We start from the raw sequence: 13,969 nt of genomic DNA, 5'->3' as shown, positions 1-13,969 counted from the left end.
GTTTAGCAGCTTGCTCCCCAAAGCCCATTTTGCCTAAAGCTGAAGCATATTCTGCTCTAGGCCAATATGCTGAATGGCTGCACGACAGCTTATTGGGACTTCTGCAACACTAATTATTGAAATGATGGAATAAACTGATTTTGTGGACACTGTGTTTATGTTGGCATGCCAAGAGGATGAATGTGTCCGCGCACTCAACATAAACTTTATGTTTTGTCTCGTTAATATCACAAAAGGTTGTCCTTTGTAATAGAGGACAAGTCCAAATATTCCTCCTATCTTTATTTTCTGTTAAATAGCTACTTTTATTTCTGTCACACACAAAATCCTCCTGCGCCTCTGTCATCCTCACAGACAGGAACACTCACACAGCCTATCTGTCTGTAGCCCAATCCCTAGCCTCACCGTCCCAATTGATTGTTTGAGAACAGAACAATAGCCCAGGGTTTGGAAATGGGCTTCCATTGATTCTAATTAGGGAAACATTAAATAAGATTTACTCTCAGGTACTGCAGTGTGACTCGGAGTGGTGAGGCTCAAATGACCCCAGAGTTGGACCACGCGTGTGTGGATACATACATTTCATTTGTGTGAATATAAAAGATTTGGGGGTGGTGGACTGTGTTAAATCAATACACAGCTTATCCTCACAACTCTGTTTCACTCCCTCTTGTTTATATCTGCCTAGTTATCACATCTCTAGACGCTTCCTGTCCGTCTTTTACAATCAGTCTGTGGCTCTTTTTCTACCTGTCTTTGCCTGTTTTTTCATCCCTAATCTCCTCCCCCCATCTTTTTCAATCTTTCTCTCTGCTCTTGCTCTTCCATCGTGCACCAACATCCCCATGCTTGATTAGTCTGTGGATTAATTTGGAAGTAGGATATCAGTCTGCTACTAATGGGCCATAGAGGTCTCATCACCACATGTCACTGTGGCCAGCAGAGCTGTTTAGCTTTCAGAGTTATCCTTCCTCTCTATATGCACCTGTAAAGTAAATCTCTGTATGGCTACGATGCAAAACGCAAACATTTCTGATAACTTAAATTGGTAATCATCTTTAAAAGTGCGATGTCTTTCTGTGAATGTTTTAGTTTTTGGTACTTGCATTTTTATGTTTGACTCCATCAATACTATTTTTTATTTTGTTTTTAATAGGGTGCACTATGAGCCAGTTGTGACATTTTTTATCCACAGCTTGTGTTTTATGTCAAGTCCCTTATGACTTCGTATACATAGTTATGTTGTTTTTTGTCACTTTTAAAGGTTTGAGATTTTCAAACTCATTCTAATGTCAGAAAAAAATTGTCTTAGTCATTTAAAAAGCTGTTTTTGTCACAATTTCATTTATTCATGGAAAAAAGCTATCCAACGAATCTCAACCTATGTGAAGCAACAATAAACTTGTGATTTATTAAATCACAAGTAAACTGTGAGCAACCACGTTTCTATTTGGATTTTACTGACCACACCAAGGGCTTCAGATTCAGAACCTGGAAGAATTGCAGATGGATTTCACTCTCTACCAGTAAATTCAAGCAGAGAATGTCCATCAGTTCATGATCTTCAACCCAGGGATTCTTGTTTTTGCTGTCACCTCTGAATTTCAAAAAGAAAAAAAAAAAGGAAACAGAATCAAACTACTACTCAAACTCAGGACTTGAACCTGAAATAGAAACTTCCCAGAACATTATGCTGATAAACTTGGCCATTTTTGCATGTTTGGATAGCTTTTTTTCCCCTAATAAATCCAATCCTGAAAACTGCATTTTGTTTAGAATATAAAAAAAACCTGTATTAACTTACAGCAGTTGTATTTAATCAGGTGTTTCATTGGAGACTGTTCATTGACCTTTCACATTTTTGCACCTGAATGGTGTGGAACAGCTTTTACCCTTCCAAGAGAAAAATTTCACTATCTCTCTGTCTCTGTGTCTGTCTCCTTGTCTGGTGGTCATGTCAGTTGCCTTTGGCTGCCTTGCAGATAACAAAATCGTCTCTCACCTCCTGGTGGCTGAGCCAGAAAAGATTTACGCCATGCCTGACCCAACCGTACCGGACAGCGACATCAAGGCCCTCACCACGCTGTGTGACCTGGCGGACAGAGAACTGGTGGTCAACATTGGTTGGGCCAAACACATCCCAGGTAGGGATTCCAATTTAATTCCCAATTTGAATCAATTCTATTTTTTTTCACAGCCACACCCACAGATAAAAAAATGCAAATACGTAGTTTGATTTGGGGGAAGGGTGTATCTTGAAACCAAATGGTATGTAGAACAGATGGATGATGAGAGATGATGGAGACTAAGATTGAAAGATGCAAATGTTATATTTCAGATAAATAGATAGATATTTTACAGAGTATCTGATCTATTTCTACCTACTGAGGAAAGAAGAACTCAATCTAATCCTTTTAAGCCAACCTCTAACCCCTTTTCTCCCTTAATCTCTCTTGATCTGCAATACAAGATGAAAGGAATTACCATAATGGCAGAACAAAAAATATGATCTTGGGGAAAGAAAGAGGAAGAAAGTAACAAAAAGCAGTAAAGTGCCCAAACTGGTCTGGCCCTTTGTAAGCGATCCTGCAGAGAAGAGCAGCATATCAGATTAACAGATTAGCAGAAGGTTTTGACCTTTTGTCAGAAAAAAATAATTACAGAATAAAGGAAAAGAAAAAGAAAATACAGCCCTGCTTTGCTTCAGTAGAACAGCATAGCAGGCCTGTAAAGCACAGGGGAAAACACCAGATTAGAGACATAAATATTATTTAGTCATGCTGCGTAAATCTATACCAATAAAGCTGGTGGCGTTGGATAACAGGGTCCATGAATGATACGTATATGATATCAATAATGCGAAAATAACAGTGAAAAGAAAAAATCGAGATGAATTGAGTGGGAGAGATAGGAATACACATTGCCCCTAGTAAGTGTATTGATCTCTGTGCTGCCATATGGACAATAAGCAGACATACAAATTGATCCATAAACTAAGAATAACACTAAGAATGTTTTTTTCTCTTTTTAGGATAATATACCATATTTCCCATACTTATCTCTGTTCCGATGTTTCTCACAATTTCCTGTCCTCCTCTGGTTTCTTTTTCACTCTTTACTTCCATCCTGCTGAGTTTATAATTTGCTTCCAGGTTTAGTGTCTTATAAAACATCTCACATCATTTCAGATTATAATCACAAACATCTAAGTACTTTTGGTGGAATTATGAGCAAGTTTAACACAAATAAGTCACAATTGGGAAATGATAAATCAGATATTTAATTTTCACTTTTTTTTTTTTTTTTTTTTTTACAAAAAAATGTGAAAAATATGACATGCATTTATATTCAGCTCCTGTTGTTCTGTTACTCAATTGCCTTCAATCCCATATAGTAAATAGAGCTCACCGTAATCACGGTATAACTCCTGCAGGTTTGTTAGTGAACAAAAAGCATGATAAAAATGTAACTTAAAGGTGTAATACGATGGTGGCAGCATCATGGTCTGGGAACGCTTTATTTCAGCAAGAATAGGAATGCTATTTAAAGTTAATTGGAAAACAGAAATAAAAGCAGTGCAACAGAAAAATTGCAAGACTTGGGACCAGAGCGGAGGTTCACCTTGACGTATAAAATAGGAATAGTTTGGATTCAAGCATATTCACACATCAGAATTAAAGTCCAGAACTAGATTAAATCCAGCACCATATATTTGGGGAAAAATAGGCAAAAATGATAGTCTCTGTATGTGTAAAGCAGTTTAATGCAGCGAAATCTTTGTGCTTTGTTCTACAAAATATTGGCTCAGGGTTGCCGAATTGAAATGCCCACCACAATTTATATTTTATATACACTGAAAACAATTCATTGATTTTCATTCATTTTCCGGTTATGCTCTACTTTGTTTTGATCTGTTACTTAGCCTTGAATAAAGTAAATCAAATTTGGTATTTCATTTGGTTAGAAGGTGACAAAACAGGATAAAAGTTAAATACTTTTGGGAGATATTGTATACTCATGATTATCCATGTGTTATCTAATATACTTGGTGTGCACCTTTTCTTTTCCTTACTGTTCTTAAAAGTAAGCAGGCCAAGTTACACAGGTTATCTGATGAGCGTAGTATCTGAGCGTGTGTGTGTGCGCGCGAGCATCTTTCTGTAAAAAGGGAGTGAAGCGCAACGATTGCTTGGAGGAGGAGAGAAGATGGTGTGATTAGATGAACGAGGAAGGCAATCCACTGCTCCGAGAGAAAGATAGAACTCTTCATCTTCCAAGTGTGTGTGTGTGTGAGTGATATGAGCACCTTATGAAATCCTCACTGTTTACAGCACTGAACAGTGATGTCCTCACAGAGCATGATCTACTGTTCACTCACAGTGTAGAGGATTGTCAGAAAGAAATACACCTCCTCGACATTCTTTATCAGTTCCTGACATGCACACACACCCACACACAAGCGCACAGAACAAGAACAGAAAAAGGATAGACCTGTTAACCTGTTAGCAGCCATCTTGTTTCACATCTTGTCGGGTGCGCGTGCGTGCCAGAGACGACTGTGTTTTGAGTGTGTGCACGTACACAAGCCTTTGCTCGCCATGGTACAGTAATTTTTTTAATCAAATTGATGGAGAGAGACTGAGAGACAAAGGCAAAAAAAAAGACAGAGGCAGAGAGAGGGGAGGCGAAGCCAATTTATGTTTCATGATATGGCTGCGCAGCGCTGCACATACACACATGCACATTCGCGCTACACGCACACAAAGGCTCCTAACAGTGGTAACAACGTGTCAAGGCGAGCGCCAGGCAGCTAATTTGAAGTCATTAGATGTCTGCCGTACTGGCAACAATTTGTTACGCTCTCACACGCACAAACACACAGGCAAAAAAAAACACATCACAAACACACACTGAGTTAAGAGCCGTCTGCGGATAGCGAGGAGCCTAAATTGTAAACTAATTTAAACATCACTCAGCGTTAGAGAGGCTGCCTGCAAGACAGGCCCCCGGATAACAAGACCAGAGCTCTTGTGTGTCTGTCTGTGTGTGTGTTGCTGGTCATGTTTGACACACAGAATCGCCTCATCTAAGAGTCTTTTGACATTATACAAATACACATATCCCTCTGATTGGTTATTTCATTCTAAGATATAAGTTTCTGTGTTCATTTTCAAACTGACATGGCCCTATGAAAACATCTGATATGTCATTAGGAAAGGAAAATGGGGTTTCAGCAGCAGTGTGTCTCCTCGTGTCCCAGAAGGAATCATACGCCTGTACTTTTAACACAAATACATAAGCACAGGTGAGCCTTTTGCTAATTCAAACTGAGAGAAGTCCATACACACACACTCACCTGTTCATAGCCTGTGCATGGAGCATGAAGAGTAAGCCGTCACACTCTGGGAATTGTGCTTATGTGGAAATATCAGAAGTTATTATTCAAAGGGCATGAAAGGCCTTACCGTCCAATAATATGGATTAGTGACGAGAAGATCTCATTTTAATAGCTCTCAAAGAGGCAACTCCAGATGCATATTAGGCCGCATGTCATGGTGAAGCGTGCATTCGTGTGTGTGTGTGTGTGTGTGTGTGTGTGAAGACAAGAGTGCAGTCAGGTGGGAAGAGGAGGAGAACAGCAAATATTTAAACAGAGGAGAATAAGGGAGTGAATTAAAGAAAGGAAAGGCCATTCAGAATGAGCCATTTATCTGTCAGTAGAATTAGTCTTTTCATCCTCTTTTCTCTTCTTTTACTCACTCTTTCTCTCCGCTTCCATAATAACTAAATGGCTACCAGGCAGTCATACTAGCAGCTCTTATCTAGACTTGTGGACACAAAAGAGAAAGACAGACAGGGCGAGCACTTGACTTGACGAAAGACCAAGGAATGAACAAATGAATGAATCAACGACTGAGAGCCGGAACCTATAACAGAGCCCTTTTTTTTTTTACCAGAACCAGGGGCCTTGCCATTAGTGTGTTTTTTACAACCCCCTCCCATTTTCTTTTTTATTCAAGAAGAAATTGCTCTTGGGTCTCCCCCTATTCTTTTGCCTCCCTATCTCCTTTTACTTGCTCTGTCTTTTCTTACAGTCTTTCTCCCTCGCTGTTCCCCTTTCAATTTTGACACTCAGGATAAGCGGTCTATGTGTCGGCTGTAACGTGGCATGATTGAGTTGTAAAAAATGGGCAGTGGTAGGTGGAGGGGTGTCACCATTGGTCCAGCCATTTCATCAGTCTCTGTGGAGATATGGGGAACTGATTGGAGTGGTGGAGGTGGTGATGGGATGAGGAGTGAGGAAGGAAATCAACTACCTTATGTCTGCACACCTCATGCATCACCATGTAAAAATGTAACCAAAGAGTTTTAGACAGTAGTTGAATTCAGAAAAGTAACTTTTTAGTAATGGATTTAATAATGTAGGTAACGTAATTTATTGACACCCTTTAATTTCCTGCTTTCTTTTTGAAGCAGTTTGTGATTTTTATTTACGAAACGTGTTATTTAAATAAAATGTAGTTTCTTATATAAGCAATAATTGAAGTGGTCTAGTTAGTACATCAGTTACACTAAAGCTCTCTCAAAATCCTCCCAAACTGTAAATCAAAAACCAACAATCTTCCAACCCACATGTGACCTTTTTCTTTATTTCGCTTTTTCTGTCTCTACCTTATTTTCCTTTATGGCCTAAAAATAACCTCCCATCTGCTTTAACTCCATGGTGTCTTCAACCTTCTCATTATTGAGTCAACCTCAACTCTGAACCTGTCTCCTCCCACACTATTCACATTGTCCCTGTCAACTAGTCTTTTATTCCTTTGCTTGAATCAGTTTTTTATTTATTTTGTTGCAGAAATGAGGCTCTTGAATGTGAAGCATTCAGGTTAATTGCTTATCAATCAGAACACTTAAAGAAATATTTCTCGGCCACAAAAGGAAAACGTCACACCGAGTCTTTCATTTTTGTCTTATTTTTTCTGTGTGTTTCTTACTTTCAAACAGTTTAGAAATGCTTATCAAATAGTGAATTTTAGTTTGTCAAGTAAATGCAACCCAGCCAAACATTTCTAAAGTAACCAGATTTGAGCAAATTTTGAATGACAGAATTACTGCTCTTTTTACCAGTTCAGATATAGACACTGTAGCCAAGCAACACACACAAACGCACACACACGCGCACACGCACACACACGCACACACACACACTCACACAGACTGTTGCACACACACACAGACTGTTGCACATGTTCAAAACTTTGAAACTCCAGCTGACATAATTAACACCAGAACACATCGCCACAAGTTCACAAGGTACTTTCTTTGATCTTCCCAGGCTTCTTTTAAACTCAGCAAAGCATCAGTAGAAAGATTGATGAAATCACTAGAAACAAGAAATGCAGCACTCTCGCTTTCCTATTGCCATTTGGCAACTAAATTGGAACAAAACTTCTTAAACAGAACAATTATTTATTTCTTAAAGTCTTAATTGCCTCCATTTATTTCTTCATTGCTATACCTTTTCTAGTTCATCTTTTACTGTGCCTCCTCTCAAAGCTATTAGGTAGTTTAATAAAATGTCATGAAAACACACAGGGTTAAATATGTCAATAGAAACTCTCACACACTCATGCACACATACGCATTTGCCCTCATTCTGTGGGCAAATGAGGGCACTTTGACAGTGACAGCATTTAGGCGCCTTCTTAGCCCGTAAGAAAACTGACTTATAATCAACATCCCTGATTGGTGCACATGGGCAGACATAGACCCAAAGCAAAGATTTCATCGCAGAGGCAACTTAAATCAATCAATAAAAACTCCTTTCTGAATACCGTCTCATGGACACTGAACTAAATGCGTCTTTCTGACCGGGAGCTGACAGCGTGTTGAAGCATTATGGACCGGACGCTTTGGAGCGTCTGGGTTAGGAAGCGCATTCCAAAACTTTGATAGAAACGGCGCGTTTCATTCCAGTCTCCATTACATACAGAGAAAACTAAAGAGAATGTGTTAATCCATTTATAGTCTGAACAGAAGAGCCAGGAGTTTATCTTGAGGAAATAAATAAAGGTGAAGAAATTAATTAGACCATAATATGCACAGTAGGAATTTGCGAGGCTGTGTGTTCAGACCCCAGCGGCTGAAGTGCTGGTAATTCAAGTGGAGTCATTTAATTTAATATATTTTAAGTTATTGGGGCAACAGTCAGTGGTTTTTGTCACGGAGAAAAATATGGCATCATGTTTTGTGGGACTTTTGCTGAAGGGGGGACGAATGTGCTTCACAAAATAGATGGCATTGTGAGGAAAAAACATTGTGTAAACACTGGAGCAACATCTTAAAGTTTTGAAGCTTTTACACAGAGATCTTCCAAATGGACAGTAATCCACCAAGATGACAGTAAAGTCAATATTTTGGAGTTTCTGTCAGAAAGCTCTGATCTCAGTCCATAGAAAATAGCAAAATAACCTACAAGTCTGATTCACTTATAGTATCGTCTGAGGGAAAGGGAATTTCTTTTGCTAATCCTGACTATGCCAACACAGGAATAAAATATTGTGATGTTGTGTCAAATTGTTGGGGAAAATCAACCATTTTGTGTTCTCACAAGTTGAATTAAAATGTCTTTTCAGTTGTATATTTGCACAGGAAACACAGTTAATATTTCTTGAGAAACTTGAATTACATGAAGAAACATTTTAGATTTAGAAGATAAAAGCTGGTTTTTAACAGCATCGTGGCTTTAGTTGGATCCTCTTTCCTTGATGTGGTATAATCGACTGCCATTCCCATACTGTAATGATGTCTAACTTAATCTGACTTTATTGGAATCTGATTTGCATTTGGAATCCCAATCTGATTTAGTTAATGGGCCTTGGTAGATTTCAATGGCTATCTGCAAGCTTGTGCTTCAAGTCTCTGTTGATTTTCCTTCAGCTCTGTTCACTGTGTTTGATTTCCATTTCTGCTCATCCCCAAGGTTTAATATGTGTCTGTTTGCTTGTGTGAGAGAGTGTTTGTCTGTTTTATTGTTCACATCCATGCAAAAGAGATATCTTATTTTCCATTGCACCACCATTAATTCCTCTTGCAGTACAAACAAACACATTCTTGTTTGCAGATGAAAACAAATATTGATGCAATCAAATTAGGGAAAGAATATTTGATATTTGATTCTAATGTTTGGATTAAATTGGACTTCTTTTATTAGGTTAAGGCAGAAGCATCACCATTATGAGAAAATGAAGCCGTTTTCTTGACTGTGCCTTGCTTTTTTTTTGTCTTCCAACAACAACAAAGAAAACCCTCTTACTTTTTGACAAATGCATATCATATATAACATATCTTTTGCATGTTTCTTTTGTCTTTCTTATCAAGATAATTTCAATATTCTTGACTGTCTTAACACGTATTACCTCAAATAGTGGAAAAAATTGGCAAACTCATCTGGCAAAAGTATTCGTAACCTTTGTCGAACAGAATTCAACAATTTTCAAACTGTTTTTACAAACAATCTGAAATGTGTGGCCTGCACTTGTATTTCAGCTCCCTTTACTCAACTTTAATTCAATCAACTTCCTGGGCACTAATCACTTCCAAAAGCCATTTATGTCACAGATGAAAATTTGTGACTTTTGTGATTTCTTGTTTTGTGTCATTTACTTGTATTTCAATATTTTAATTTATTTCTTATGATATGAACCTTTTAGTCTGTTTAGAAAATGATGATCAAATGATGATGATCATTTGAGCTGAGAATAAACACAGCTGTTCTCTAAATGCTCCAGAGGTGTGTTCAAGAACATCTGTGAACAAACCACTTCATGAAACTAATGAACACAGCAGACAGGTCAGGGATGAAGTTGTAGATAAGCATGTGGAAGAAGGACTTCTGGTGATGGGATAAAAAATATATGTTTTTGCCTGGATATAAGGAAAACACCAAGTGTGGCAGAAAACTAAGACTTCCTATCATCCAAAACAAATTCTCAACTCTTTGAAACGTGGTGGTGTACAATTTCTTTTTGACATTAAGTCTGATAGAACTTGTGCTAATTTACAAAATTAATTTAGCAAAAATATCTGTCTCTAAATATTTAAAGCTGATACAAATACACCCCAGACTTGTGACTGTAAAAGCTTTTAAAGATAGTTCCACAAAGTACCAACTCAGAGGGAGTGAATAGAAGCACAATTTTTTTTTCATTTATATTTGTAAAATAAATAGAGCAACCCATAAAAATTTATTTCTTGTCAAGAGAAAAAAGTATTGTTCCTCTGTCATTGTTTTGTATTCTAATGTTTCTTTTTCAAGTAATTACATTTGTTTTTCAGTCGAAGAAAAAATTCTGCAATCTGACAATCCTGACCTTTTATGTCAGCTATTCTCTGCCACACACATGTTGCAAGCATAAGAATACACACAATCATTTCCACAGAAATTTCTAATAATTTTATCCGTGTTTTCATTAAGAAGCACATTAAAATCACACACATCCAAAGAAATCGCTGTACTTACATTCAGACTCACAGTTTTATATGTCAAACCAGACATCTGAGCTCATCATCAATCTAAGTCATTATGAGCAAACAGTCAGTTTTTAATACTTTCAATCTGCTTTTGTGTTTGTGAGTTTTTGTCTGTGTGTTTGTGTAGTTGTGCAGTTGTCCTAGACAGAAAAAGAGAGAAATGATATGATGATATGCTGGCGGGGCATAAAGATAGATGATCATAATTACGCACAGGCCAAACTCCATTTCAAATCATCATCATCCTGGTCTATCTGTTGGAGTGCACACATAGATACACACCAAGAGCTCACGCAGAGATCCATCCACCTCAACACACACACACACACGCATATCACACACCTAAGGTATGCATACTGCAAATCTAGCGAAAGAAAGGACAGGCTTGTCATGGCTTCACATTATTTTATCTTGGTTCATGCAAAGTTCACAGACGGGCATGAAATGGTTATTCTTCCTCCGCCTCGCTCCTCTCTATCTATTCCTTTTTCACTTTTTGTTCCTCCATAGTCACTTCATTTTACTCTCCTCTTGCTTCTCCTTCTCGCTGATATTTTCTATTCTGCTTTTCCTTTTTCCTACCCTCCTTCACCTTTTTTAAATAACATTCAAGAGGGTTTCAATAAGGACATTAGCAGATGGAAAAATAGGTTTGATGTATGAGAGTCACCAGCTGAAAACGATGTAACAAGTGCAAACATTTCGTAGACAAACAAATAAAACCATTTGCAAGCCAGCAGCATTGTGGGACTGCACATTCTTTCAAAGACGTTTGTCTTTTTAGAAGCTGGACTAAATACAGATGCACTTGACTGCCTGCCTTTACACACATCATGTAATTCCTGCAAGAGTTTGCCACTTTTCACCTGCTGTGTAAAAAATGGTTGTGGCTTCTCCTCTCTTTGGTTTGCAGGGCACCCAAAGTAAATACAAACAAACACACACACGTAAACACACAGTAGTAATAATATGTGTATTTTTGTGTTTGCTTAATCTTGATGGGATGTTTCATCTGCAGGCTGCCATCACAGCTGGCTGCCTTATTGTCTGGGTCAGACTGATGGGCTTCTGTTAAGTGGCTATGAGTGTGTGTGTGGGTATGTGTGTGTTTTTGTGTGTCATTTTTCCAGTTTATATGTTTTATTTTTTTTAGTACTGTTAGTCTTCATGTATCCTGTACATTAACACATAACTACTTGTTCTCTAATATAAAAGGTAGTTTTCTCCTTGTTGTCTGACCACTATATTTCCACAGTGGAGTATGCGTGCGTGCGCATGTGTATTGTGTGTGAGTTGTCTATCAAGCCACACACACAGCCGAACCAAACCATTGGCTTGGTTGCTGATGATGACATATGAGTTCCTGGCCTTGGTAATGGCTGTTAAATCTCATAATTACACGCTTCTTTATTGCAATGCATAATGACCCCACAGCACTATTGGACAATTAATTAAGATTTTCAGCCCAGGCTTTTTCAGGCCCAGATGAGGAGCTGGAATGAGGTCTAATGTTCTTGTCTTCAAGCAACGACATTAAGACATGGTGCTTCAGGAAAAGAGGCTCCGTATGGATTCGTTTTTATCTCTGCCGCTGTGTCCCTCTGTTTATGTCTTTCACTCCCTTCCCTTCCTCTTTTCTGCATCGCATCAGTAGTTGAAGCCTATCCTCTAGCTGACTGGGTTCTCAATGGTGATTTTGGCAAACATATCTCTAATCTGTGAATGGTAAATTAATCCCTGTGGAGTTTCAGTGGTGCTCCCTTTATGGAAGCTACGGGGGATTAGACAGATAGAATCAACACAGTCTCATAATCTCATATAGAGACACCAGGCCTGGATAAGGACCACTGGGTTTGTTTTAAAGCCACAATCAGTAAGATTTTGCTGATACACCAATTATGCCGGGGAGTACATCCTGTGACATTATTTTTAAATATGTTTTTAACACATTTGTAGCCAAAAAGCAATGTTAGATCTACTATAAAAGATTCTTAAAAAAAACACATATGGATAATCTGTAATGAGATCTCCCAATTATACCTACTAGGCAAAGCATTATGACCACTGACAGTGAGGTGCAAAATATAAATTCGTCACCTTGACGTGTTATTGTATGGATTGAATTAACCTGCAAGAGAATGTCTTGTCCTCCAAGTTTACGTAAAAATTTGAGCAATTTGACAAAGGCCACATTCTGATTGCTGGACTGTGAGGTCAGTATCCCCAAAATTGAAACTCTTGAGGAATATTTTGATAACAGGGCCGAGATCAGAAACACAGAAGTGGGCTCATCAGATGATGCAAAAAGGGAGCAAAAGTTAGTTCAAAACAGACTTATAAACTACAGTACCTCAATTTGCTGAATAATTTATTGCATATCAGAATGTCACAGTTTGTGTGTCTGGGGTTGCAAAGCAGCAGAACAGTCATAGTGTCCAGTTCATCCCTGGGAACTGTGACTTGGGTTCCAGTTCCCAAGACCTCAATTCTGTCAATGATGTTCTGGACAACAAGTCCAATCTATGAAGGCCTAACTTTGCAACTTATAGGACTTAAAGGATCTGCTGCTGACATGTTTGTGCCAGATCCCACAGCACACCTTCAGAAATGAACTTCAGAAGGCTTATGCCTTGATGACTCAGTGCTGTTTTTGCAGGAAAAGGTGGACCAACACCATAATAGGCAATCTATCATAATGCTGTACTTGATCGGTGTCCTGTCAGCATAGACCCTTGTTGCATTTTAAGTTTGTAATCTTTAGTAATGACCAGCAGTGTTACATGTGCTCTATATGTTTGTCAAAAAGGGGCAGACAGGAAGAGTTACTTTGTAAGCTGCTCAGCTGTGTGTATGCAGTTAATTCCCTGGACAGATTTGTGTACACACACACACACATGCTAACACACTCAGCAATATATTGATGGAGGGAATGGCAGGATGCAAAGGTGGAGGATGAGGAAAAGGACGGATGATGGAAGTAAAGAAAAAAGTGAAAAGAGAATTAGTAGTGAAGGGCGAAAAAAAAATCAGGTGTGAACTGCAGCAATATATTTATTTCAGTAAAAATCATTAAGTAGAACTGAAGGTTATCCCTGGAGCAGGTCTCTGGTCTCTATATGGAGTCAAAAAGACTTGGCCTCAGTGGAGCTTGCAGTGCTCATACACTTAACTACACACACACACACACTCCTTGACTCTGCCCTGGTGGAGCTAGAAGTAGGTAATTAAAATGTAAATATTGATATTTTATTATTTGAAATGGCTCCACTGCGATGCTCTTAATGTCACTCCATCTGTCGTCTCCACGGAGACTTGGGGTTGCCCTCCACGACCTCAACGACCAGCTGCCCCCACCCAAGCAACCCCACAACGGCAACAGCTAACGCACTAGACGACGCCTTCGTGTTGAGACAATATCATTTTGGCTCTAATTAAG

General features: G+C 38.6%; 1 protein-coding gene across 6 annotated transcripts in view; it reads left to right on the top strand.

Moving 5' to 3' along the window:
* The window catches only part of esrrga (estrogen-related receptor gamma a), a 126,489-nt gene that overhangs the window by 95,341 nt on the left and 17,179 nt on the right, over positions 1-13,969 (top strand). For 4 of the 6 annotated variants that reach the window (XM_055036637.1, XM_055036634.1, XM_055036633.1 and 1 more), the window contains one exon: positions 1,962-2,144. In XM_055036637.1, coding sequence (XP_054892612.1) covers positions 1,962-2,144 — 183 coding nt within the window. The remainder of the gene's footprint in view (positions 1-1,961; positions 2,145-13,969) is intronic. The other 2 variants (XM_055036636.1, XM_055036635.1) reach the window with 1 other exon arrangement.

The sequence above is a fragment of the Poeciliopsis prolifica genome, unplaced genomic scaffold (genome assembly GCF_027474105.1).
Source record: "Poeciliopsis prolifica strain line A6 unplaced genomic scaffold, Auburn_PproV2 SCAFFOLD011, whole genome shotgun sequence".
Classification (NCBI taxonomy): domain Eukaryota; kingdom Metazoa; phylum Chordata; class Actinopteri; order Cyprinodontiformes; family Poeciliidae; genus Poeciliopsis; species Poeciliopsis prolifica.
The sequence above is the reverse complement of the archived record's forward strand: the minus strand, read 5'-3'. Positions and strand labels throughout refer to the sequence as shown.